We start from the raw sequence: 25,473 nt of genomic DNA on the forward strand, positions 1-25,473 counted from the left end.
AAACGAAACAGCGGTATGCTGATACGTACATGGAATAAATTAAATCTGAAGATAGATATGAAATGGTTTCATGCCTTGTGTTTTGCTGTCTTTTTTTTGTTGCAAGTGCTCTTTTAAATATTTATTAAAATCTTTTGACTTGCTAAGCAGGAAGAAATGTTAGATAAGTCAATCAGAACTAAAAAAGGGAAAGTTGTCATTTAAATGTATCCCAAAATTTATACCTGTAGGTGAGATTTCCTAGTTTCTTATGGATGCTTTAACCAATCATACCAATTCTATTTAATATTGTGGTGGTTGTTTTTAAATCATTTGGATATAATAAGCCAACGTGACCTTTTTCTAATTTAGAATTTGAAAATGACAAACCTTGTTTGTCTTTATTATATTCTTCCTGCCATGATTGTGCCGTGATCAGCAACCACTCTGTTGCATATTGCGGAATCTGTCTCAATGCATGATACCTGTGAGTGTCATGCCTTTATAAGGCCGTAAGGACATAATTTCCAATATATATGCACCTCTGTATATATCATCTGCATATACATGTCATAAAGATTGAAGACCAGTGTGAACAGAGTCTTGTGGAAGACCGCTTACATGACTCAGTGAAATACAATGTAAATACTTGACTCGGGAGATTCCTGCAACTGTTATGCATGCCTGTGCCCTCTGTCACTTGGCATCAGGAGGTACTAGAGTCATGTGAACTATTCGGTTTATTTAAATATGTAGGGGAAAAACAACTAAGTTCTAGTGAAATATCAACTTTTTAGAGTCATTGACTTAATTTCTTGATTTGCCAGTGGTTTAAGGTAAAACTTTGCTAAATCAAGCCAAGATGGTGGTGATAAATGCTTCAGGATTTTCTGTGTGCTACCACTGTAGTTACAGCAAGCTTTGCTTCAGTTATAGCTACCTTGAGGATGATCAGGTTTATTCTAATAGTACTGAGTCCTTTTTCTTAAAAAAAAAAAAAAAAAATCTTTATATACCTGACAAATCCAGTGCCATTACATAGTTATTTAACATATGATTGGTCATTTAGCCCAATATATTGTCTTTTGATATTGGAGAGTGTGCCAGTTTCTTCAGGGTCAGTCCATTCCCAGATTGACAGATTTAGGGATAGCCAGAACATGGAGTTGAGCCCCTGATCATCTTGGCTAATAGCTATTGATGGATCCATGTATATATGTAGTTTTATCTGAACCCCATTATATTATTGTCCTTCACATCAGCCTGCCAACAAACTCCAGGGCTGTGTCTACACTGGCAAGTTTTTCTGGAAAATCATCTGATTTTCTGGAAAAACTTGCCAGCTGTCTACACTTTTCTGTTAAAAGCATTTCCAGAAAATCATGCCAGTATAGATGTAGCCCATAGGTTGACTATGTTGTGTAAATACTTCCTTAGGTTTGTTTTTAAACCTACTATTGCCATTGGATGACCCCCCCGGTTCTTATGTTGATGAAGGGATAAATTCCACATTCATTGCCTCCATCATTCATTTTATAGACATCTCTCCTGTCCTCCCTTGAGCATTTCTTTTCTAAGCTGAACAGTGTTGTGTCATGCCCTTAATCATTTTTCTAATCCAAATATATCTTAATCATATGGACTGAACAGCACAGAGTTTTCAATGTGTATGCATACTGTGGATTTATATAGTGGCACTAGATTTACTGTCTTATCAATCCCTTTCCTAATGGTTCCTAACATTTTTAGCTTTGACTGCTGCTGCACGTTGAATGGATGTTTTCAGGGAACCAAGTTCGAGTGGTAAATGTTCAGTTAGACTGCATTTTTCTATGTATAGTTGTGATAGTTTTCCAACATGAATTACTTTGACTTCTTTCCATTGTGAAACCTGTTCCTTTATTTTTGCCCTTTGTTCCCTTATCTATCCAGTGCAGTTACTGATCCATAAGAACCTTTTCTGTAGCCCATGACTACTTGCTTGCACTTAAGAGCCATTGAGGTAGCTCATAAAAGCCCTTATGAAAGTCCAAGTACACTGGATCAACCTTATCCACATACTTGTTGACACCCTCAGAGAATGCTAATAAATGGGTGAGGCATGAATTCCTTGTGCAATAGTCATTTAGATCTTCTCAACCTAGTCATCTTAAATATTTAATTGAGGATTTAAAGCATTTTTTAATACTATCATTATGCTACGAGTTTAATTTCAGTGTATAGACTTACCTCATTTAAGGCTTTATGGACATCACTTTTTCTCCAATGCTCCATTCCCCGCTGATGGTGTGGAAAAGGTATGCTAAACTAGGTTTTTGAATCTCTCAGGTGAGAATTGTACCATACTGATCTTGAACACAGTAGCAAGTTTGAAAGTCTTCAAAAATGATAGTCCTACGCTACATCTACACTACACATTTTTGCAGCAGAAAATATGCTAATGAGGGACTTCATGAGCATAAGTAATGATCTCACTAGCATTTTCTGCCATTTCTTTTTCCACAAGATCCTTGTGTCTCCCTGGGACAGGCACAAGGATCTTGCACAAAATGGGGATTTTGTGCAAAAAAAGGGTCCACACTACTGTTTTGCACAAAAGAATGGCAGAAAATATGCAAATGAGATTGCAACTTATGCTAATGAGTCCCTCATTAGCATATTTACTGCCACAAACACATAGTGTAGATGTAGCCCTAGAGGTAGTGTAGTCCCAAGCACACTCATCCAGAGCTGCAACTTTTAGTGCACTTCAAGTGCATATAAACATTTCCCATTCCACAAGTAACTATTTTCAAGTTACTTTCCTGTCATCCTAGCAAGAGGGGTTTGATAACTCTTTAAAAAATTTGTGTTCAACAATGGAATGCTGTAGATTTTACCAATACAGTATTTACTGGAGAGAAACAGGTTACCAGTCTTCTGTGTTTCAAGCTTAAAGGCTTTCACTTGAGCTAGATTTTACTGATTATACTGACCCTAATAAATGTGTTTGTTTTAATGTATATAATTATGCAAAGACTTGCTCCTTAATGGCTTTGTCTTTATAACTTTTAAGTGGATCCCTTGCTTATCAGGACCTTACTCATTTAAGGTATTTAAAAAATGTCAGTCTGCTTAGATATTCAATATCCAAGCTGTCCTCAGTACATGCAAAGAAAGCTGTTAAATAGGAGAACGTTTGAATTAAAGTAATAGTGCCAGCACTACCCCACACAGTTAGATGCAGTAACGTAATTCCAAGAGTATATAAGTGATTCACCTTCAGCTAAAGATGTTTAAGGACTTTTGAATGTGATGGGTCAGATGAAAAAGCATATCTACCTTAGGTCTAGTTTATACTAAAAAAAATAGGATTGGCTTGAATTTCACAGCTGAGTGGTGTAATTATGCCAGTGTGGTGTAGTTAAGCTGACTGAAGTCCCTGTGTAGCACTAAATTGACAGAATTCTTCCAATGGCCTACTGTGGCCTCTTAGGCAGGTGGATTATTTTACACCAATAGAATCCCTCCTGTCAGCACAGGTAATGACTACACCACAGTAATAAGTATAGATGTACCCTTAATATTTTATACTCACTATTGCACTTGATCAATTTCCATGTAAAACTGATGAGTAGTAGCAGTTTCTAGCAGTCTGCATGGTCATGTGAAGCAGAGTTCTGTTACTTTTGCAGGAGGTTCTTTTTTAAACTCAACTGGGTACAGGCAGAGGTAAAGGGAGTGCTGAGTGCCATACTGTCTCTCATTAGTTCCAAGTAAAAGCTGAAACCTAATCAAGCATTACATCAAAAGGGTAAAAAACTTGGAGCTATGACCAGATTGGTGGGATGTAGAAATGGGAGTATCCAGGAAGACTTTGGTTAGCTGCTTAAAGCACAAACAGTTAATGACTGTAAGGATATATGAATTGCTACATAAATGTTTAAGCCTGCTGGAAATTTGCCACCTCCAAGGAACTGGGGGGGAGGGAGAGACTCAGGTCCTGCTCTTTAGCCCTGCAACATCTCACTTCAGGGAAGTGAATACAGGGCTATATAAAACATCTCCTAGGGAGCTTACTATAAAGAGATTTTTGCATTAATAATGCATCTTTAGAAACTGGAAGTCTCAAAAAAGTTACTGATTGAATGGCACAGAACTGAAATTTAAGTCAGATAATATCAAATGAAAACTTCACCTAGACAGGTGAGATTTGTGGTTTCAATCAATTTGTAAAGGGATTTCAAGTTTCTCAACAGTGAGGGTCACCTCTGTAACCAATGGGAAAAAATCCACTGTTTTATCCTTGTGTAGATCCCCTTTATTGCTTTTTGGAAACTGATTTCACTGAACTCTAAGTCATGGTTTATTGCCTTACCCCTACCACCACCTGAAGAATAATATTTGGGGGTTAAGAGTCTGAATAGATTTAATGCCCTTATTCATTCTGAGCTCTAAAATTTGAAACGACTACTGAGTTGTAAAACCGTACCCCCATACCAGTTAACTAGAACTTCTCTCTACTTTGCAAGGGCCTTAGGCAAATCTTTTTGGACAAATAGAGACCTTCAAATAAAGTAACATCACAGATAATTAAGCACATTGCCCAATAACTAGACCAGCTGTACTATTTATTACAAAATATTCTAACATTCATGTTTAGCACAATTACAACACTCACGCAGTTTTTGCAAACATCTTTCTAAAAGCAAAACTGACTTTTAAAATATCTACAATTACTCATACCTGATTAGATTTCTGGACACACTTCTGAATGCACTAAGAAAGACAATGTAAAAATATACTTATGAAAGTAAATTATAGCATAAAAACAAGTTAAAATACTTTACAAGAAGTAGAGTGATACCCCAGTGTTTGGGTTTCTTGATGAAGCACACTACACTTGGAGTCAACAAAAGGAAATATCCAGCAAACTGTGCATCACAAATCACTAGGATTTCTCAGTGTCAGTCTGCATTTGATACCCCAGATCTCTTGGTTCTTTTTGCTGCCAACAGTTGGCCGTGCAATGGTTGTAAAATGCGAACAATTGATCTTTATGTGGGGAAGTGTTTCCTTTAGGAGCTGTAGGGAACTGTCAGTCACTATTCCAAAAGCTTGAAGAGTCCTTAGTGTGGGAATTTCACCAAGTTCACTAGAACAAAAAAAAAAAAAAAGACAAGCTGGTCAGTGTTTCAAATCTCCAATTTGTGATGTTTTAGTTGTCATACAGACCAAGATACTTGATTGTTCAGCTATTGCCCCAACTATCATTTAAAAGTATATTTGCAAGTACAGTCAGGGATAGAGGAATTCATCAAAAGAAGTAAAATACTAGAGAGCCATTCCATAGCCAGCTTTAAATATCTTCCAATTACAATTTTAACACCTTAGGTTTAGGAATCAATACAGATCCATTACAAGTTCTCATTTTTAAAATTCAAACATTTTTATAAAATTAAAATAACAGACTTGTATTTCTTTTGCATACAACTATTTAATCCTTTGTTTTATTAAACACTGTTTTACACAATTGTTTGTGGGTTCTAGAGAAGGAGGGAATTTATCTTTAGAAAATAGAACTGGGTTAATGAATTTCCTTAAGGATACTATAAAAGTTCCTTTAGAAACTGAGGCTGCCAAAGCTCTATCTTACTAAGCAAATAAGCTGAGGCCATGTCTTTACTACGGGGAATATTGTGATCAAAGAGCAGCTACTACTACAGACGGTGCCCAGGAGAGCTGATAGAGCATTTGCTCCTATCTACCTCCCACTGTGGAGAAAGCATGGAAACTCAAATGAAGGTATGTTGACTCCAGGTATCTTAATTCGACCTTCCCCTTTAGTGTAGACCTGAACTGAGTTTTAACCTTCCTTCAGCTCAGCTTCCTAATCCTTTTTAAAAGGATATGTAAATATTGACAGAGCTATTTAGTCTGTGATAAGCTTTTATACTTACTCCCTTCTCACTATAGTTGAGAAAAATGACACTGACAGACACAGCTGACCCAGTACAACATGAAAGTAAAATGTTTCACCAGTTCCTATGTGATGTGGGGCAAGTCACAAACTTTTCACTCATAGTTACTGACTACGTGTCCGATCTTCTAGGTGCCCAACAAGAGACTGGTTGGTATCTGCTTTGCAAAATATTCTTTCTGTGCACTTACAGCTGTGATTTGACCATGTAAAAAGATCTATAATGCTAAGTACTCAAAGAAAAAAGTATCAGGTTTTAGCTGTGTTAAATTAAGCACCCAAGATTAGTGGACGCTTCTGACTTGAATTTGTTGGGGCCATTTTTACAGGTATTTAGATGCCCTGTGATTTTTAATGAGTGCTAAGCATATTTAGCTGTCTAAATCTCTCCCTCAATGCCTGAATAGTCCATCTGTAAAAGGAGGACAATACCTTCAATGCCTGAGGTTTTATACAAATAAGTTTAATGTTTGAAATATTCAGATACTGTAGGAATGATCATACAAAAATCCTGTAAGGAAATTTTTTACAATGAGAAATCAAAATAGTGATTAGTTGCTCAGAGTACCCCACCCATGCTGTTCATTCAATGAGACAGAGGTCCTCTGGAAAAGATAGCTTATGATCACTAATTAGATTCTAAAATAGTGCATTCACACACACAGGAGAAATTAAGGTTACACAGGCAACCTTAGAGCAATTCTTCTGTTTACTTCGAAACAATGTTTTAACTTCCTCAGTATGGAAGGAAGGAATATACCAAGAAACTCCATTACATAAAATCATATTTACACCCATATGGTTCATTAGCAGAACTGACATCTTTAGATCCATAGCACAGACCTCTGCCACTTGTGCTAATGGATTAATTGATAGCAGTAGTAGCTTATGTACATGAACCAGCACCACAGGGAAATGAGCGCAAGCTCACTGGGGAATGTCAGATTTTTGCTGACCCCAGAAGAGACCCAGTAATCAACAGCTCCATTCCAGGCTTTACTCCTTGCCTTACACCTTTGAACCTGGTCCCCTCCTCTTAGAGGAAGACTGGGACTATTTTTAAAGCTTTTTCTTGCAGTTTAAGTCCACATAGAGTTCAGGATCTCAAACAGTTTTTATAAAGTATTTGATAGTAGTAAACTGACTTAAAGCTAACAACTAAAATGGGTGTAAGACATTACTCACAGTAAATCAGCAGGAGATATCTGATAACATCTGCTAAGAGACAGATGCTGTAGGCAGATGAGCTGACGAAAATATTGAAAACATTCAGGCTTCAACATTGCACTGTCACTGTAATAAAGGTGATATGCAAAAAGTAGGATTAGAAGAATTACTTTCCAAGAACACAATAAAAGCAAAGTTAAGTGTTTCTGAAAGTCCATTTTGTACACATTTAACATTAATTTGTCTTCAAAAGTTTCCTTCACCTGCTTATTAACTTTTAAAATATAACATGTTTTCTTATTAGAAATTAATCACCAATTTCTATATTTATTTTTTGGAGGCGAAGCAACATCTTGTTTTGCAGGAAGTGGTTTTAGCATAGAAACTTTGGGCACAAAGAAAATTGTTCTACATGCCAAGAGTTCTAAGCAGTATTTAGTTAATATGGCAAAAATCAAATTACTTTCACTTTTTATAATCGTGTTTCAAATGCTTAAGAGGCAAAATAAGTCTTCCACAGCAGATGTAGTTTATTCCTGAGGGAATTGTGTGCACAATAGCTTTACATTTTTGAAAAATTCTGCCTATTTCAATGGTCAAATAAATGTGGAGGCTCCGGCTTTTCAGTGAGGAGCGTAAAACCATGGAGTACACAGATCACACTGCAGCTGCACCCCTGAACGCAGTCAGAGGCTACACCCAATCCTGACACAGTGCAAAGGCCTATGGGATAAACGCCCCAGGGCCCTGCCTCTTCCTCAAGTGCACCAAGGACAGGGTGTATCATGCACACCAAGCCCTGGTCTCTGATCCAGGAGTGGGGCAAGTAGGTTCATTCTGGTAGGATTTAAGTGCGGAAGGAACCAAGCATGAGGCAATCTGAATGCAGCTAGCTCAGGACAGGAACGTACAAGAGGGAGCTGGTGGCATAGAGGTTTGTTGGGAGGTTCTGGATACAGGGCCACTGAATCACTGCAGGGGGTGCAGGAGAAAAGTAGTTGGGGCCCAGCAGGTCAGAGAGATGGAACTCACCAACAGGGTGCCGAAGAAGTGGGGTGGAGGTCTGTGTGCAACTGGTTATGGATCAATGAGGTAGAGGTCTTGGGTGCAGGGGTTTCAATGTGCCCACTTAATTAAGGAGCCTGAACTGCTGCTAAGGGGACACCACATGCCTGACTCTTCCTTCCCCTCATTATTCCCCTATTTTCTTCCCCATCACATGTACCCGCAGCACTACACAGACTCAAAGTAGCAGTCCAAGTGAGAGAGGCCCTGAACCCAAGCAGTACAAATCTGCTGCTTATGATATCTTTGTGTCTCCCCCGTTCAGGCTGCAACTTATCTCCTTGGGGCTTCACAAAGAATCTGCCCCCTATACATCTGGATTTTTGCCAGCAAAAAAGCTGAGTGAACTTAGCCTAAAGGTTTTAGCACAATTAAGACAGCTGGAGGTGACAAAGGGGGGGGACATCCAATTTTCAAATTTACCTATGTTAAAACAAGATTTAGATGTGATCTTGTGCTAAATCGTATGTATCTTTCCTATTATAGAACTTGCTCAGTATCAAAGTAAGCAAACTCTATAGTAACATCTAAAACTGGTTTCTGTTTTCGTACTCAACTTTCAGCAGCTGAACAATTTCTGCATAAGGATTTTTTGTTGTTGTAAAGTTTGAGCAGAATATCTTCAAAATTTTGGAGCTGGTCAGAGTGTGTTTGGAGAGGCAAAGAGGAGGCAAGGATCCTTTTACCATTAAGAAAATCCCAGCCTATTGGGATATAGTCAGTACTACAGCAGACAGACAGCAATAATCTTCCGAGGACTGACACCTGAGCTAGGTTTGGGAAAAAAGATCTTGTCTGAAACAGCTCAAGACATCAATCACTCATAGGCTCCTCTCACTTCTGCTAGCAGAAACACAGATATACATGTGGCAGGTGCTGTGGCCCCAGAGAGGCAGAATTTGCAGCTTGAAAGGAGTAGGGACAAAGGTGTCTTTAATGCTATTGAAATTCAGGGCCACTGAAGAGTTTTTGATACAGCTTTTTTACCTTAAATCTAAGTGGATGAGATACGGGCATCTTGTAACCAATGATTTAATATCTGTGGGGGGGAAAAAAACAACACAGATGTACATAACTCTGCTAAGTCACTTTTTTCCAGTAAGCTTCTCCTGACTAGTAAAATCTACCTTTTAAAGTTGTATATGGTTTGAATTATTCACTAATATACAAGTTACACACTTTCCACTAACATGAGTTATTGACAAAAGGTTGTACTTGTTTAAAGAACATTGGTACTGCACTTGAAACATGCCAAATCTTTTTCACCTCCTGGTGTGCAGTGCAGACCCCTTTTTGTTGAAAAGCAAACAAACAAAAATTGTTCATAAAATGTGTCTCTGCAATGCTATTTGCCACCTTATACCACTCAAAAAACAAACAAACCATATTTGAATTTAGTCACTGTTCATTTTAGATAAATTGACTAAGCTTATTGGTACACGAAAACTCATTCAAGCAACTGAAAGCCACTACACAATTTCATGGCAAATTTTACTGGGCAAATCAATTAAGTTGTTTTCTCGTGACTGAAAATTGTATTGTTTGATTGCCTTGAATTGTAAGGTTGGTAAAACAGAGACAATATTTTCATTATTTATGCACATCCCTGAGCTCAGGACTCAAATTCCTGATTGTGGCATTTAAGTGCCATTAAATATAATACAAAATAATATAAAGTGGCTACCAGAGTTTCAGAGCTTGTATACAAAAAACACTAGTTAAGGTTTAGGGTTAATGTTTTGTTTTATGAATTATACTATATAAAGTAGACCCTTATGCAGGTACAGACACCATTTACATTTGATATCAATACTCTGGTTATGACAAGCCAAGGGGATATGCAAACAGTTAATTGTTGTTATACTTAAGGTTCCACATAGCATTCCACTAGAATACCAGTTCTCAGTGCTGCTGTTACCTGATATCTGCAGATTTTGTCGATATCCACTAAAATTTAGTTGGGTTATATTTGTAGAAATGTGACTGACTGCTGCTTTAATATGATCAGCTGTGAAGTCACACCAGGATAAGTTAAATTCTTCCAATCTACACACAAATAAAAATAAATCCATTTGGAAGTCTTGCAAAAACATAGGTTTGACCTTAAAAGGATCCACATACTATTCAAATATTAAAAAAAAAAAAAATTACACACGAGATGAAATGTAAACCATGAAGTTTCTTCATTAATTACAACAAATTTCAAGAGATCAGATTAAACAGACAACTCAGGGGAACTATAATGGGATATAGAGCATCATGGTTGCCAAAATGCATCAAGTCAGCCATGACAAAGTAACCACTGACTGTTTTGCTGTGAAATGAGGTGCGTGCCATATTTTTATACAAAAATATCATACATGTTTTGATTGCAATCTTCAACCTTTCACATGTTACTGGTCTTCGATTATAAGCACTGAGGGACAGGGCATGTGTATTCCTTCATGCAGATGTTTACTACATTGTAGATACTACCAGAATACAAACAACAGCCATGACTACTGAAATTATTTTTTGATTGTCGCAATGGTGGTCAAAGAAATTAGTCACTGTCTCATACTTACAGGTCCCTTGAGAACAGCGTTAAAGCATGTTGGTGAAGCAAAGAATCGTGCACTGCTGTATGACATGGTGCATCAACCCCACGCTGGGCTAAGAGGGGTGGACCAATCATTGTGGGCCCAGGAGATCTCTCACCCCCCACCCTTGTTGTGTATGGCCCAGGTGGAGGGGACAGAAAAGGAGGCAGCACAGCTCAGTCGGTGCTGACGGAAGAGGAAATGTATGTGCTGAAGGCTCCTGCAGAGGAACCACTGACTTTGACCTTGCTGTGTATGACCAGTTGACTGCAGAGACACAACTGCTGCCAGCAGAGAAGATGCCCAAGATTCCTAGAACCCAGGGAATCTGCTAGGGGCTGATATTTGAACCCTGTATAGAAAGTTTGACTGCACCGGACCCTGGTGGAGCAGGGTAGGACTGACCTGCACTTACCCATAGATGTGACTACTAGGGATGTTAGATATTGTTTATTTTAGTAATTGTGTGGCTGCAACATTTTTTTAGCATTTACACTGTTACTAAAATGCTCCCTCAGGGACAGAGCCAGCGCGCTCCCGGCCCTACTCCTGGGGAGCCCCCTGCCACCCTGTACTGCTGCCTCGCAGAGCTGGTCCATGATGGAGCCAGTTTAAAGGGGGCAGAAGCTGCTCCAGCATCCCACAGTGTTACTGAGGAAATGTGTTTAAACTCACATAGTTAAACCAGCACATGTTAAGCTTGCCTCTGCCTTAAGCAGTTTCTCCAACATTGCACAAGAACTCTTCAGTGCCTTATTCAGAGACCATCCCTCTTCATATAGGCACACCACAGAACATTAGTCTCCACAAGTGTGGCCAGACAGACTATAACCCCATATCATCCATCCTATTTGCCTCTCTGAAGCACAGGGCAGAGAAGGAGCAATAATATCAGCATAGTCTATGCTGGCTCATCTGATCCTGAGAAGCTGAAACACAGATATGTGGATAGAGAGCAGCTAAGTCAATAAGCTGGCCTCGAGGCTGCGGCTGGCACCTATGTTGATTCGAACACACACAGTCCCAGGAAGAGGAATTTCCCACTGAGAAAACAATGTCCTGTACTTCAAAATTTAATCACCTCAAATCTCTCTTACAAGTGTAAATTAAGTTCACAACTTCCTTGTAAGAACTGGTCTCACAGCAGACAGACCAGCATCAATTGGCATGACAGATAAGAAAGAGAAATACGTGACCCCATGATTATAAAAGATGGGCCCAGCACACACTCACTTTGAGTGTCATTCTACCCTCTACCTGCTGGTCGGGTTAGGTGTTTGACCTCCCGAGGTTCTATGGGGACGCCCACCTCGTATTTTCGTCTTTCCTAGGAATTGAGGGACCGGCCCTGGCCTGACATGCTGGAGTTGAGAGGCACAGAAGGGGGTAAAAATGGTACCTGGATGTGGTCCTCTGTCTTAAGTGTACACATAGAAAGAGTAAGCTGTTACTTGGTACCATTATTTCTATTTTTCTATCTTTATCTTCTTTGTAACCATTTTTAAGACCTATATTTTGCTAATAGTTAAGAAATAGAGCAATAGCCATTGTAACCATATGATTTATAAGCTTCCTCAATAAACCTGTAACTGTTTAAGCTTTAACCTGACTCCTTCAGTTGCTGTAACAGAACCAAGCACAATTTAAAAGAACTTCAGCCGGTCTAAAGGGACAGTTATAGGAAGAGCTTGGGCGTTTGGATCTGTGTCACTCCCAGGTGACAGGACCCACTGGGGCATCTTTCAGTCTTTCCTCAAGGCTGCCCGCTGCGAAGGAATTATGAAATTCTAGCAGCTGAAATCTAAGATGTAATAAGCTCTTCCCTCCTTCAGTTGCTGTAACAGAACCAAGCACAATTTAAAAGAACTTCAGCCGGTCATAAAGGGACAGATATAGGGAGAGCTTGGGCGTTTGGATTTGTGTCACACCCAGGTGGCAAAATTCAGTTGGGGCGCTTCTCAGTCTCCCCGAGGCTGCCCGCTGCGAAGGAATTATGAAATTCTAGCAGCTAAAATCTGAAGCGTAATAAGCTCTTCCTATAAACTCGGGGCGTCTGTTGGCCTGCTGGCCACCCTCTGCGATGGGACCCCGGTCCTAGCAGTAAAGACACGGACGTTAAACCTTTTCTCGGAAACATACACACACACACTGCCCTGACCGTCGGCTGACAACAAGGTATCAATTTTTATAATGGTACTACATCAGCCGTAGAATATCTGTTTTTGAAGGATTATTTTAACATTACAGTCTTTTCTTCTATCAAAGTTGTACACTCTGGCTATGTCTATACTTGTGGCTTCTTGCACGAGTAATATGCAAATGAGGCTAAGCATGGAATATTGCCGAGCCTCATTTGCATACCTAATGAGCCACCATTTTTTTCAGAAGAGGCTCTTGCACAAGGAGCGTCTACACTGCCTCTTCTTGCGCAAGAAAAACCCTCTTGCACAATGCCATTACACCTATTACTTTTCAGGAAGAACGGCATTGCGCAAGAAGGGGCAATGTAGATGCTCCTTGCACAAGAGCCTCTTCTGAAAAAAATGGTGGCTCATTAGGTATGCAAATGAGGCTTGCATACCACACAGCCTCATTTGCATATTACTGGTGCAAGAAGCCGCGAGTGTAGACATAGCCTCTGTGTCAAGGGGGCTCATCGGATGCTATTTCACAATTTTTAAAAACACACTTTCCTTTTCACACAGTATGACTTGTCACTTTCAATAAAGAAATCAACTTTGCCTGAGAATATTCGAGACAGGCAAGTTTATCTGGAAAAAAGTTTAACTATCTCAAAGATTTAACAAAAGAGGAAGTAGTTTAACATTGATTAAGTGCATCTTCATTAGAGGAAAATACTCTCTTTAGATGTACAAGAACACAAGTTACATAACCATGCCAGGAAAGTGGTCAATGATCATCTCTTCTAGGAATATAAACAAGTGCATAAATTGAATCGGTCTTACCCAGAACAGCTGATCAACATCATCTCTAGTGCTTCTGCAGAAAATCTAGAACATCCAGAGATATTTAATCGCACCAAACTGGAGTTCTGAGCAATACTCCTGTAAAGAATACCACAGACAGATTGTCATAATGCTTTCACACTTCTCCTGGCATTATCAATTTTAGGATTTGTTTTCATAATTCAAAATTCCAAGCTCAGGATGGCCTTACTTTTGTAAAGATACATTTGTACATCTTTGCCTAGTGAGCCTTAGGTTTCAATTTAACAGTTAATTAGATGTTCTGAAACTGTTTACCTACTGCATTAACATATTTGATAGATCATACATTTGAAAAGGGCTATTATCTCTAGGATCCTTGCCAAATTCCTATTTGCATGTTTACATTCTGCCTAGTTGTTTCCTTTACAGTTTTAATGTGCCTTTGACCTTTTTGTTACTGTTTTGAAACAGCTGCCAGGTTTCACCACAGAGGTGGCTGCATTTCTGTGATGGATAAAGCAATTAGCCCATTCCTAAAATTAGTGTCAATCCTGTAAATAGATGTGCCTGTGCACACCTCTGCACCCAAGTGTGATCTTACTGAAGTTGGTTAGTCTAGCTATTTAAAAGATGAGGGCCTACATTCGTAAATTGTTTGGGGACTCTTCTGCATACAAGATGGCATATAAATAAAAGTTACTACTGAATACTTTTTGTAAATGAGGTAGAGTGGCCTTATTCCACTACATAGAGTGTTAGCTCTGCCAGCTGGACTAGGATAACCCCATAGCTTGTCTCTTGCAAGAAATATAGGCATGGGGCAAATAGTAGAAGAACAGGGACCCACAGCTCAGTTCGAACTAGGGATGTAATAGTGTAGTCAACTAACCGATAAGCAAAAGCACTTAGGCTAATACTATAGACTACACACATTTCCCTCCCCCAGCCAGTAAATTTTGAGCAGGCTATCCAACAGCCCATCTCAGTCCTGGCTTGTGACAGGTCTGGGACCTACCCCTGCTGTGGCTCTAAAGCGTATTAGGAGCTGGGTGGGCAGGCAACCCAGCTCAGTTCAGGCTCGCACCGGGTCTGGGAGCTCAGACCTGCCCTACACAGGGAATGCTGCCACCCTGATATAGAGGCAGCAGGGGGCTCCTCAGGAGTGAGGTTGGAGTGCCCTGGCTGCCGGTCCTACCCCAGGACTATAGAATAGTCGACTAACCCAATAAGAATTGATAAGGTTACTCAACTATTTAATTAAATTATATTTAACATCCCTATTTCGAATCAGACCAGGAAAAGGAGCAAGATGTCCATTTCTGGATGCCAAAGAGATAGCAAAGCCCACATCTGGCTGTAGCAAGCAATGACCCTCTGGAGCAGGGGTGGGTAATAATTTTTGCCCAGAGGCCACTTCAAAAATTTTTGAAGTCTCCCCGGGCCACCTCGGAAGGGCAGGGCCTAAACAGAAAGGGGCAGGGCTAACCTACCCCCAGACCAATTATGGTCTGGGAGTGAAGAAGTGCCTTTGCCCTCCCTTCCCACGAGGCACCCATACCCTGGAAAAGGCTTGGCATGCTTCTCCACCCCCAGGCCAATTAGGGCCTGGGGGCAGGGGAGTGCAGGAAGCCTCCTCCCGCCCTGCGAGAGGCGCACGTGCCACTTTGAAGTGCCACGGGCTCCTTGCAGGGCTAGGGCAGGGCGAAGGAAGCTTCATTCAGCTCTCTCTCGCCCCCAGGCCCTGATTGGCCCCGGGGCGGGGACCGCCGGAAGCCTCCTCTGCTCTCCCCACATCTGCGAGCAGCGCGCCACATGCTCCTGGCAAGACGGGAGGAGGTTTCACGCAGTCTCCTACCCCAAAGCCTTCTCTGCTCTGCTCTGCCCTTGCTCTACAAGCAGTGCATGGTGGTTTGAAGTGCTGCATGCTGCTCGCAGGGTGGGGGCAGAGTGGAGAAAGCTTTGGGTGTTTCCCAAACCCTAATTGGCCTAGGGGCGGGGGAGCAGCAGAGCTTCCACAGGCCAGATCCACCCGCTTGGCAGGCCGAATCTGGCCCGCGGAGGCTCTTTTGTCCACCTCTGCTCTGAAGCCAGCTTAGAGGGAAGGCAAAAGACTGCCCTGGAAGAGTGAGAAACCCAGTGAGAAGGAGAGGCAGAACCAGGCCCAAGAGAGACTATGGAGCAGCCCCACCAGAAGCTGATAGGAAGTAACCTAAGGAATAGAGAGATTAGTCCTGTTAGCCCCAACCTCCTAATATGGGCTGGATGAATACTAACTTAGGTCAGAAAGCCAGAGTCGCTGACTGTTGGTACACTCAGCCACAAGCTAGGATGCCTGTGAGACTAGCCAGCCATGCAAATCAGGCCCCTGATGCCACCAAATAGGTTGTCCCTGGTCCTGCAATGCAGGAACCTTACACTTCTGAACATGCCTACTGACCTAATGATATCATCAGAAAGCACCAGTCCTTCCAAGCTGAGATTCTGTAGTCGATCACAATGACAAAGAATATTATGGAGATCTGCAACATTTACTGTGCAGTTGGACAGATCCATATGTTGCACTCGAAGAGGTCTAAAGAGAGGAAAGGAAAAAGACAATATAAAATGGATTTTAATGTTTTTCTAAAATTAAAGTAGCATATTGTATTTTTATACAAACAAATGAATGCATATCTAGCAGAAAACAAATGCTTTAAATCAGGAGTGCGTAATAATTTTTGAATTACTTAATGAATTTTTGGTACTGGTCATGGGTTGGTGCTGGAAGGGGTGGGGCCAGGAGCGGGGCTTGGGACTAGCCTTCCCCCAGAGTTGTTTGGGGCTAGAGGCTTTGAAGTACAAAACACAGCAAAAGGCTCCTGGCCCAACCGCTACCACATTGCATGAGAGCCTCCCGGATCGCTGCCGCTATTTCAAGGGTCCCTGTTGTGGGAGCACTGCGAGTGAGAGCCCTTTAAATAGTTGCAGCAACTCAGGCAGCTCCCAGGTAACACGGTAGCGATGAGGTTGGAAACTACAAGCCCTTTAAATAACAGCAATTTAAAGGGTTTGTCAGTTCCACCCTATCCCATCGCTTGGCATCTGCCTGGGGTTGCCACAACTATTTAAAAGGCTCACATCAATGGTCTCTGCTGGGGTAGCACTGCGATTGGGAGCCTCAAATCATTTCAATAGGAATCCTGCTACCTGAGCCACCACCTGGAAATCCAGTGGCATGGGCAGCAGGATATAAAGAGAAAGCAGCCAGATGCAGTATGTGGACTGTATCAAATTGTTAGGCAGGCTGGATCCATCCCTTGGGCCACATCTTGCCCAGCCCTGCTTTAAATGCATGTTTGAGCCATCAATATTGCTAATCTGGTTACCCAAAATTCTATTTACTTTTAAGGCATATGAATTTTTAGGACTCATAAGAATATCTCTGTCTATGCTAGAGTTGAATTGTATTTCCTTTAACTCTGCATAGAAATACACTTCAGTGGTCAGTTGTTGGTTCTAAAAAAAGATTTATTAAATAATGATACTAGACCAGTGGTACCCAACGCGGCACCCGCCGGGGGATTTCTGTGCGCCCGCTGAAACATCTGGGCTGGCCCAGCCCCCGGCGCGCGGCACATGCATGGTGCCGGCTCCAGGCACGGGACGTATGGGCGGCCCCTCCCCTGGGCGCGCGGCACATGTGCAGGGCCGGCCCAGGGCGCGTGGGCAGACCCAGCCCCGGCCCCAAGGCACATGTGCGGTGCCGGCCTGAGGCGCGTGGCTCGTGGGCGGCCCCGGGCGCACAGCCCATGCGCGGTGCCGGCCTGGGGTACATTGCTGGCCCCTGCCCCGGGCGCGCGGCACATGCGCAGTGCCGACCCCAGGCGCATGGCTCATGCGTGGCCCCGCCCCCGGGTGCGCGGCGCATGTGTGGCCCCGCCCCCGGGTGCGCGGCGCGTGAGTGGCCCTGCCCCTGGGTGCCCGGCAGCCACGCAACGTTGGGGACCACTGTACTAGACTATGCTATTTAAAGACTGAATGTATCAATTCTTATACAAATCTGAATCAAGTAAAAACAGAATGCAGCTCCCCTGATATTCAGCCAAGTGCTTTATTCACTGGCTCCATGTTACTTCTAATCCAAAATTTATAGATGCCACACGTGTGACAACCAGAGGTGGTAAATCAAAGACTGACAAATACATGAAGGAGGGAAGACTGAAAAGATGACTATGTTCTAGCATACCAAGAGAGGATGACAGTCTTACCGGTTGTTTTTAAACAATGGTTTCCCAATACAGGATCTTGGACAGCGAAATACAGTTACACCCACAGGGAGCAATTGCCCAATCACTCCTGGGAGCAGATTTTTACCAGTTAGATCAAGGGTCTGCCAGAGTGATTCATCAAACCTAGGGAAGAAAGAAGTTTGCTTGTTAACAAGTAATTAAAGCCAAAGCAAAGGACACTGCCATCAATAACTTAACATTATGAATGGGCAAAACAAGGAAATCAGCTCAGCAAGGATTTATGTAAATAAATATTACTGAGATTTTTCCATTGATCTGATAGAAAAACACATTTTTATTTTCTGAATATGAAAAGCCAAGATATCACATAAAACTCTGCAACACTTGACAGGAATTGAAGACCCAAGGAGAGCAGAAATTTTGCTCAACGGAATTGGGCTCCATTGGTCCCCAAAGAAGACTGGAGAGGAGAACAGGGAAGTTGGAACTCTTGCTGCTTTTCTTAGAGAGGGGAAGCAAGGAGTAGAGGATCCGCATGGCAGTGAGTTCTATAGTCTCCTGCAAGTATGGGAACACTGCAGGAAAGGGGGCATTACTTGTTTAGTGAGAGGCAAGACAGAAGGAGATGGGGGGGAGGGAAGATGGGAGCCCGCAATTAATGAATGGAAAAGCTCCAGACTACACTACATAGGTGAGGAGGCGAGTAGACAAGACCCCAGTTTTCATTATGGAAGGGCTAGAAGACAGCAGAAACTTTAGTTGGGGACACAGCCCAAATGCAAAATGCTCAGGCAAATGTGGCCCTCAAGTGAGTATCCATTTAAACAGACAGAATAAATGAATCTATTGTCTCTTAATGCACGAGTAATGCACTTTTAGTGTAGACAAAATTACACATGCTCATCAAGATAAAATGAGACCATTTAACCCTTTAAAAAGCAACATTATTCTCATCCATTAAAGTAAAAAGCAATACTCACGCTAGACGTTGCCATCTCTTGCAAACCTGGGAAACTTTTAGCAAGTCAATTAGATGCAAGTATGCAAAGATTTCCAAGAGCAGTTCATCTGGCAATGCATCCCAAGAAACACCTTGAAGAAAACAGTCAACAAGTTTTACACAGAACTGATGCATTTTTGTCTACTGCCATTAAACAAAAATATTGAAGACAACAGAAAGATTCCCTGCCTTACCATCACAATTTCATTCCTTTATTGATCCCTGTATACGCTAATCCACTATTTAAATACATTTCCTTATAAGGAAAAGCATTGTAAGTATTATTACTACCACCATCTCATCCAAGACGTTACTAACGACTGTGTGCATAGGTGCAAAAATATCTGCCAACAGCAATGTCCCACACTTATCTTTTGAAGCTTATTTGTCCAATCCATCATGTTCTAAAAAGCATGAAGAGTTCCAAAACCAAAATCTTTTTCTGAAAGTGATGCAGCGACTCTGGCCTTGTGCAATCAGCTCTTCTTAAAATTCATGATTCTCTCAACTGCAACTCCTAATACATATTCTGATATTGCTCTTTTAAGCTGTTTCACCTGCCTATTAGCCAAGCATTCTTTCCTTAAGCAGATACATTGTTCAAGTTACTATATACATCCAGAAAATGCTGTTACTGCTCCAAAGAGGTCTATGGAACAAGGAAGAACCTCCCTAACTGGGATAGGAGATGGTGTACATTTTAGATAGGAACTCCAGCCAGCACTTTCCAGATCACAATTTTATCTGAAAAGAAATATTTGACAGGTTGGGTACAAATGAGAAGGGTGGAAGTATATAAAAAACAGTCCTTGCAAATCCACCAAAATACCATAAAGAAAGCAAACCATAATCATTAGCAAGCTACTAGATAGTAAAGACGCTCAAATAGGGATGTAAGCAACTAGTCAACAATCCAATAAGAAAATGCTTCCCCACCCCCCACCCGGGTAGAGGGGGGAAGAGCAGGATCCAGTGCTGGGGGGAGCTGGCTTAGAAGTTGGTTCCCCACAGCACCATCTCTGTGAGAAGGGGCAGGGGCGCAGCGCGGAACTGGCGGCACATCTATCTTTGAAATGTAACAAGAGCTGTGCTCTTGCTACATTTCAAAAGCAAACTGCAGCTGGAAGCACAGGGCCTGCAGGGGGCTCAAACAGTCTGGGCAGGCCCCTCATGCTTTGCTTTTGAAATGTACAAGAGCCCCAGGAGGGCTCTTGTACGTTTCAAAAGCAAGGAGTGTGGGACCAGCAGGAGACTGTTTGAGCCCCCTGCTGGCCCCACGCTCCTTCAGTGCTTCCACCTTTGAAACATAGCAAGAGCCAGCAGGGCTCCTCCCACATTTCAAAAGCAAAGATGCCCTTATTGACTAATCAAATAATCGATGCAAATTACATTGACTATTCGATTAGTTGATTAATCTAAATGTAACATCCTTACGATAACTGCAGTCTTACAAAAGGCTTGCAGAATATTCATATGTTGTGATGTTTAGATCAGAGGTCTTCAGATAGTGTACTCTGTTGCTGCAGTGATAGTTCTCAATCTAGGATGATCTCTTTTAATCCACTCTCTTGCTGCAGTGATGGTTCTCAATCTAGGATGATCTCTTTTAATCCACTCTCTATTTAATCCTTATTGAAGAAAACAGAATAGAAGACATTCTAGGCTGCACAGTAGCCATTAGTTTCTGTGACCCATGGGAAATATTTTCTCCAGAGATGATAAAACACTATCCATTCACAGCTCTCCTTTAAGGAAGCAATATAATCAACCACTTCCTCACAGTAACACTCTCTTTAGGGTATGCAGACTTGTCTAGACATGGGAGGGAAAAGTAAAACTTGTGAGAGAGAAGAGAGATACTTGAAAGAAACACACACAATTCACTAGATCTAGGGACTAGAGGAGTGTAGGGATGTAAGTGACTAGTCAAGTAGTCAACCACCTAAAAAGCCTAAGCTTATCAGGTAGTCAACTCACTACTCGACCACAGAGCGTCCCCGCTATACATCCAAGATACGTTCTAAAAAACCTGGATGTATAGTGAAATGACATAAAGCAGGGAATTTTTTTACCCCGCAGTTGACTTTCATTTGCACAAATTGATTTTTTTTTTGGTGCAACGTAAGAGCAGGGAATGGGAGGACTTATAATGCATCAGTTCCTACAAGCATCAACGTTAATGCAGAAAAGATGTATACCAGGGCGACATATAGCAAGGACGCCCTATAGTTGCTTCTCTCAGAGGTGGCGGGGGGGGGGGGGGGGGGGGTGGCAGGGGGAGGGGAAGCAGGAGCCAGTGCTGCACCATTTCTGCCAGGGGAGAAAGAGACACAACAGGGGACCTGGTGCTAGCCACTCAGCAGTCCTAGCTCACGCCCTGTCCCAGACACTGCACTTCTGCTTTTTAAGTGTAAGAGCCGAGCTGCTTTTAATGCATTTAAAAGGCAGGGCCACAGCAGGATTACCTTCTGGGGCCAGGAGCCAACCCAGCTGCAGCTCTGCAGTTTCCCCTCCTTATCAACCAAGTAATTGATTAGCGGATTAAATACAATTTAATATCCTTAGCGCAGTGGTCACCAACCAGTCCATTCTGATCAGCTAGCTGATCTTGGGGTGTCTCCCAGGCTATCACAATTTCCAGTTATGGAGTGGGGATGCTAATAAAGCAGGCTCCCTGCTTTCCCTAGCCCTGTGCTGTCAGTCCATTTCTGAAAGCAACCAGCACTGTCTTCTCGGTGTGGAGGGAGTGTAGGGGGACTAGGAGTCTCAGTGCCCTGCTCCTGCCTTTAAGAATCATCTCCTAAAATATCTACTGGACAGGAACAGGGAACTGAGACTAGGGATGTAAAATTTCAATTAATTGGCTAATCAAATAGTTGATGCAAGTTGCATCAGCTATTCGATTAGTTAATAAGGGTGCTTCCATCTATGAAGCGAGGCAAGAGCCCCAGGGTTGTTGCTACACTTCAAAGGCAAAAGCACTGCAGGGAGCATGGGGCCAGCAGGAGACTAACTCCAGGCTTCATGTGTCACTGCCACTTTGAAACGCCACAGCAGCAGGCTTCAAGTGGCATTTCAAAACGGCAGTGCTGCATGCAGCCCGGAGTCGGCAGGGGTGTCCCCACCTGACCCCGGACTCCTCGCAGCGCTGCCGCTTTGAAACACCACATGCGGGCCAGCTTGGGGACTCCACCTGGCCCCAGGCAGCACATGGCATTTCAAAGCAGCAGCACTGCATGGAGCCTGGGGTATGGCACCAGGCTCCATGCGGCGATGCTGCTTTGAAGCACCACCTTCTCCCCCACCCCTTGCTGCCTCTTTCTGTTAGAGGCAGTGGGGCTGGGGGAGGGGGGAGGAAAGAGTGACTAGTCGACTAGCATGTCAACTTGCATTTGCTTATCGGATAGTCAACTAGTCGTTCACATCCCTAACTGTGAACACTGGAGCTGAGGTGACAGCAAGGAAGGGCAGTACAAGGAGCTACATCCTGCCACCCCCAGGAACACAATGGCCCCTTCTGGGAGTCATGTGGGGCCAGAGCATGCAGGGAGCCTTTCTTAGCTTCACTGTACTAGTAGCCACCAATGGTAAGTGCTGCCTGGCAGGAAACCACACTCCAACCCCCAGCCTCTCCCCATATCAGGCACCCCATATCCCGTCCTGCACTCCAAACCCCAAGCCCACTCCCAGAGCCAGCACCCCAAACCTCCTCCCACACCCAGGATCCCGATCCCAGCCCCGACCCCCCTCTTAGAGCCAGCACCCATTATCCCTTCCTGCAACCATGAACCCACTCCTGTGCCCCTAGCATCTGCCCAAACCCTGAGCCCCCTCCTGAACTCTAATACCCTCAGAGCCTGCACCTGTCTCCCCGTCCTGCATCTCAACTCCCTGCCCAGGTTCAATCCAGAACCTCCCCTCCCCTCCCGCACACACACAGCATGAACCTCTAGGCCCCAGTCCAGAGGCTGAACCCCCTCCCGAACTCCAGCGTCATGCCCCAGACTGGTACAACCGAGGGAGAGAGGGAAAGAGGAGGACAGAGTGAACAGGATGGGGCAGGATATCTCTTGGGTCGCCTTTAAATTCAGAAAGTCATTTTAGGCATAAGCAGGATAGAGTCTGCTTAGAGAGACCAAACTTTGTCAGGAGAAACTAAACTACTTGGTATTTGTAATACCTGACCTCAGACATTGTCACAGGCTGACACAAGCCTGGGCTGCTGTTACTCTACCTGACTCTGTCTCTCGCAGAAGCCTAGGCCTACGTGCAATCACAAAGTCCTTGTCCTTTTCCTTCAATTTCTGCCGTTTCTGAGGAGGATAGAGAGACACTAGCAGTTCCTGAGGGGTGTTCTCACTCCCCAGCTTCTCTTTCTTAAGGACAGACACTCCCATGCCCGAGAGTATCTCAGATGTCTTGGTGGGGTCCCAGGACCATGTGAAGCTTGTGGAAACATTGCTGCCTGAAGCTGGGATTTCCTGGAGATGTCTCCTGCAGGAACACCAAAAGTTGCACTCACAATCATTTGTAAAAGATATACCCCAAACCCAAATGTCTGCATGAGATGCATGTAGAAAGACTAAAAAGAAAAATGGCACAAGTGGCTGCACCTACAGTCCCTACAATAACTAATCCCATTCACACAGATAAATTAACAGCAACACTTTTTACTTCTATAGCACTGCAAAATCCTATAAGGGTTTACGAACAAGCCCCCCTCCATCTCTCTCATGCCCAGACCCCGCACTCCCAGCTCACTCCTGCACCCTCCCTCCAAGCCAAACCTCACATCCTCACCTCCTCCTGCACTCAAACTTCCTGCCAGACCCCCACTCCAGCACCTTACCTCCATCAAGATCCTCCACTCTCCTCCCACACACTGAACCCCTCAATTTCGGCCTGGGGGCCATGAGGATTAATTTAAGTAAAAAGATTAAAAGAGCTAAACATATTTAATTTTGTCTTGTTTATTCAATGGACAGGAAAAATAGCTAGAAGAAAAGGGGTGAAACTAAGAAGAGAATAATTCAGTCTGAAAGTTAGAACAATCTTCCTAATATACCAGTTGTTCAGGACTATTAAAATGAAACTGCACAAATTACTGGAGAAAAGCCCTGCAATGGCTGGGGTTACAATGAATGATCTCTAACATCTTCATATTTCATTGCCAGGATTGCTTCATTCACCTGTGTAAGCTCTGTGAAGGTTAAAAATCTATAGCCAAGCGTGCAATCTGGTGGTTTGAATACAAAACTGGGAGTCAGGAAATTGAATTCTAAGTCCCACCTCTGAAGTGGATACCTGCTTTTAGGTTATTTTGCCTCAGTTTCTATAGAATAGTGATTATTTATTTGCCTCACAAGAGAATTAAATAGCTGATGTTTGTAGAGCACTTTAAAATACTGCAGTATACTAATTAGTGCTGAGATGCATTAGCTGAGAATTAGCACTGCTCACATTTCGTATCACAGGCCATGTACTGCCAACAGTGATTCTCAGCTCAAATGACAGTCGTTTGTTCTCTGGTTTTGGTCCTATTATCACCATGAAGTTCTGAGTAGCCATGGTGTGATGCAAAGTGACATCTGTGAACGCCCTGGGGGCCAAAGACACAACTGTTGACAGTGAGTTTGCACTCACTGAATTTCAAATGCTTGGAAAGAGGTTTCATTTATCTAGAGAAATAAGGTGAACTGGTCAATAGTTGTATGTTTCTGCCCTGCACTGCCGATAACTAGAACTACACGAGCATGCCCGTGCTGCTAGCCACTACTAGAAATCCTGTTTTAGCTCGGGCTGGGGGCTGTCTTTGAAGCAACGGGGATCTAGCTGCACTACTATAAAGTCTCATAAGGTCACACTATGCAGTGCAGTAAAAAATTCAGAATCCTCACTGAACACGGGGTTAGTTCCAGGCTACTGGTCCCGCTCAGATTTCCGCCAAAAATCACAAAGCTGCCTGCTATTAATTACCCTTCAGCGAACGCCCTAAGCTGCTGCCTTTAGGTATGATTTGCGCTCACCAGGCCGGCCGGGGAGACATGGGGGAGGGGGAATTGCACTGTGCAGATGCGGTTTTCCACTGGGTAAAGGGCGGTGGGAGGTGCAGAAGCAGGTACAATAGATGGCCCAGGGCCACAGGGGATCTACCCAGTGCATCTCTCTGCACGCACTCCACCCAGCACAGCCAGTACTCACCCCCGCCCCTGCAGAGCCCAGACAGCCCTCCCGCTCGCCGAGCACAGCAGCCGCATTACCTGTGCATGGTGGCTAGGCGCAGAGGCATTAGAAGCTGGCAGCCCCGGTTCCCGCACTAGCCAGGAGCAGCGACCGTCCCTTCCCGCGCCTCCTCTCTACGCAGCAGCAGCAGCACTGAATTAAGCGCGCCCGCGGCCGGCGTAACGTTCCATTCCCCAGAGCGCGCGCTTAGACCTAACGGAAGTGTCGGGGGGCGGGCGGGGACGCGTCCAGCCAGCATTGGAAGAGCCGCAATGCTTCCTGGGACTTGTAGTTGAGCGGCGCCGGAGTCGGCTTACCCAGAAAC

At 43.3% G+C, this 25,473-nt stretch overlaps 1 protein-coding gene across 1 annotated transcript; it reads right to left on the bottom strand.

The window, feature by feature from the left end:
* Positions 1-970: 970 nt before the first annotated feature.
* On the bottom strand, positions 971-25,382 carry SKP2 (S-phase kinase associated protein 2). Its single transcript, XM_006116761.4, has 10 exons — positions 25,187-25,382; positions 23,161-23,420; positions 18,907-19,018; positions 17,945-18,088; positions 16,135-16,269; positions 13,716-13,814; positions 10,089-10,216; positions 9,158-9,209; positions 7,124-7,231; positions 971-5,113 (listed from the first exon to the last, which is right to left on the bottom strand). The coding sequence occupies exons 1-10, from the start codon at positions 25,213-25,215 to the stop codon at positions 4,900-4,902; spliced, it is 1,281 nt and encodes a 426-aa protein (XP_006116823.1). The 5' UTR covers positions 25,216-25,382; the 3' UTR covers positions 971-4,899.
* Positions 25,383-25,473: the final 91 nt, after the last annotated feature.

This window comes from Pelodiscus sinensis, chromosome 6 (genome assembly GCF_052426305.1).
Source record: "Pelodiscus sinensis isolate ZL-2025 chromosome 6, ASM5242630v1, whole genome shotgun sequence".
NCBI lineage: Eukaryota > Metazoa > Chordata > Testudines > Trionychidae > Pelodiscus > Pelodiscus sinensis.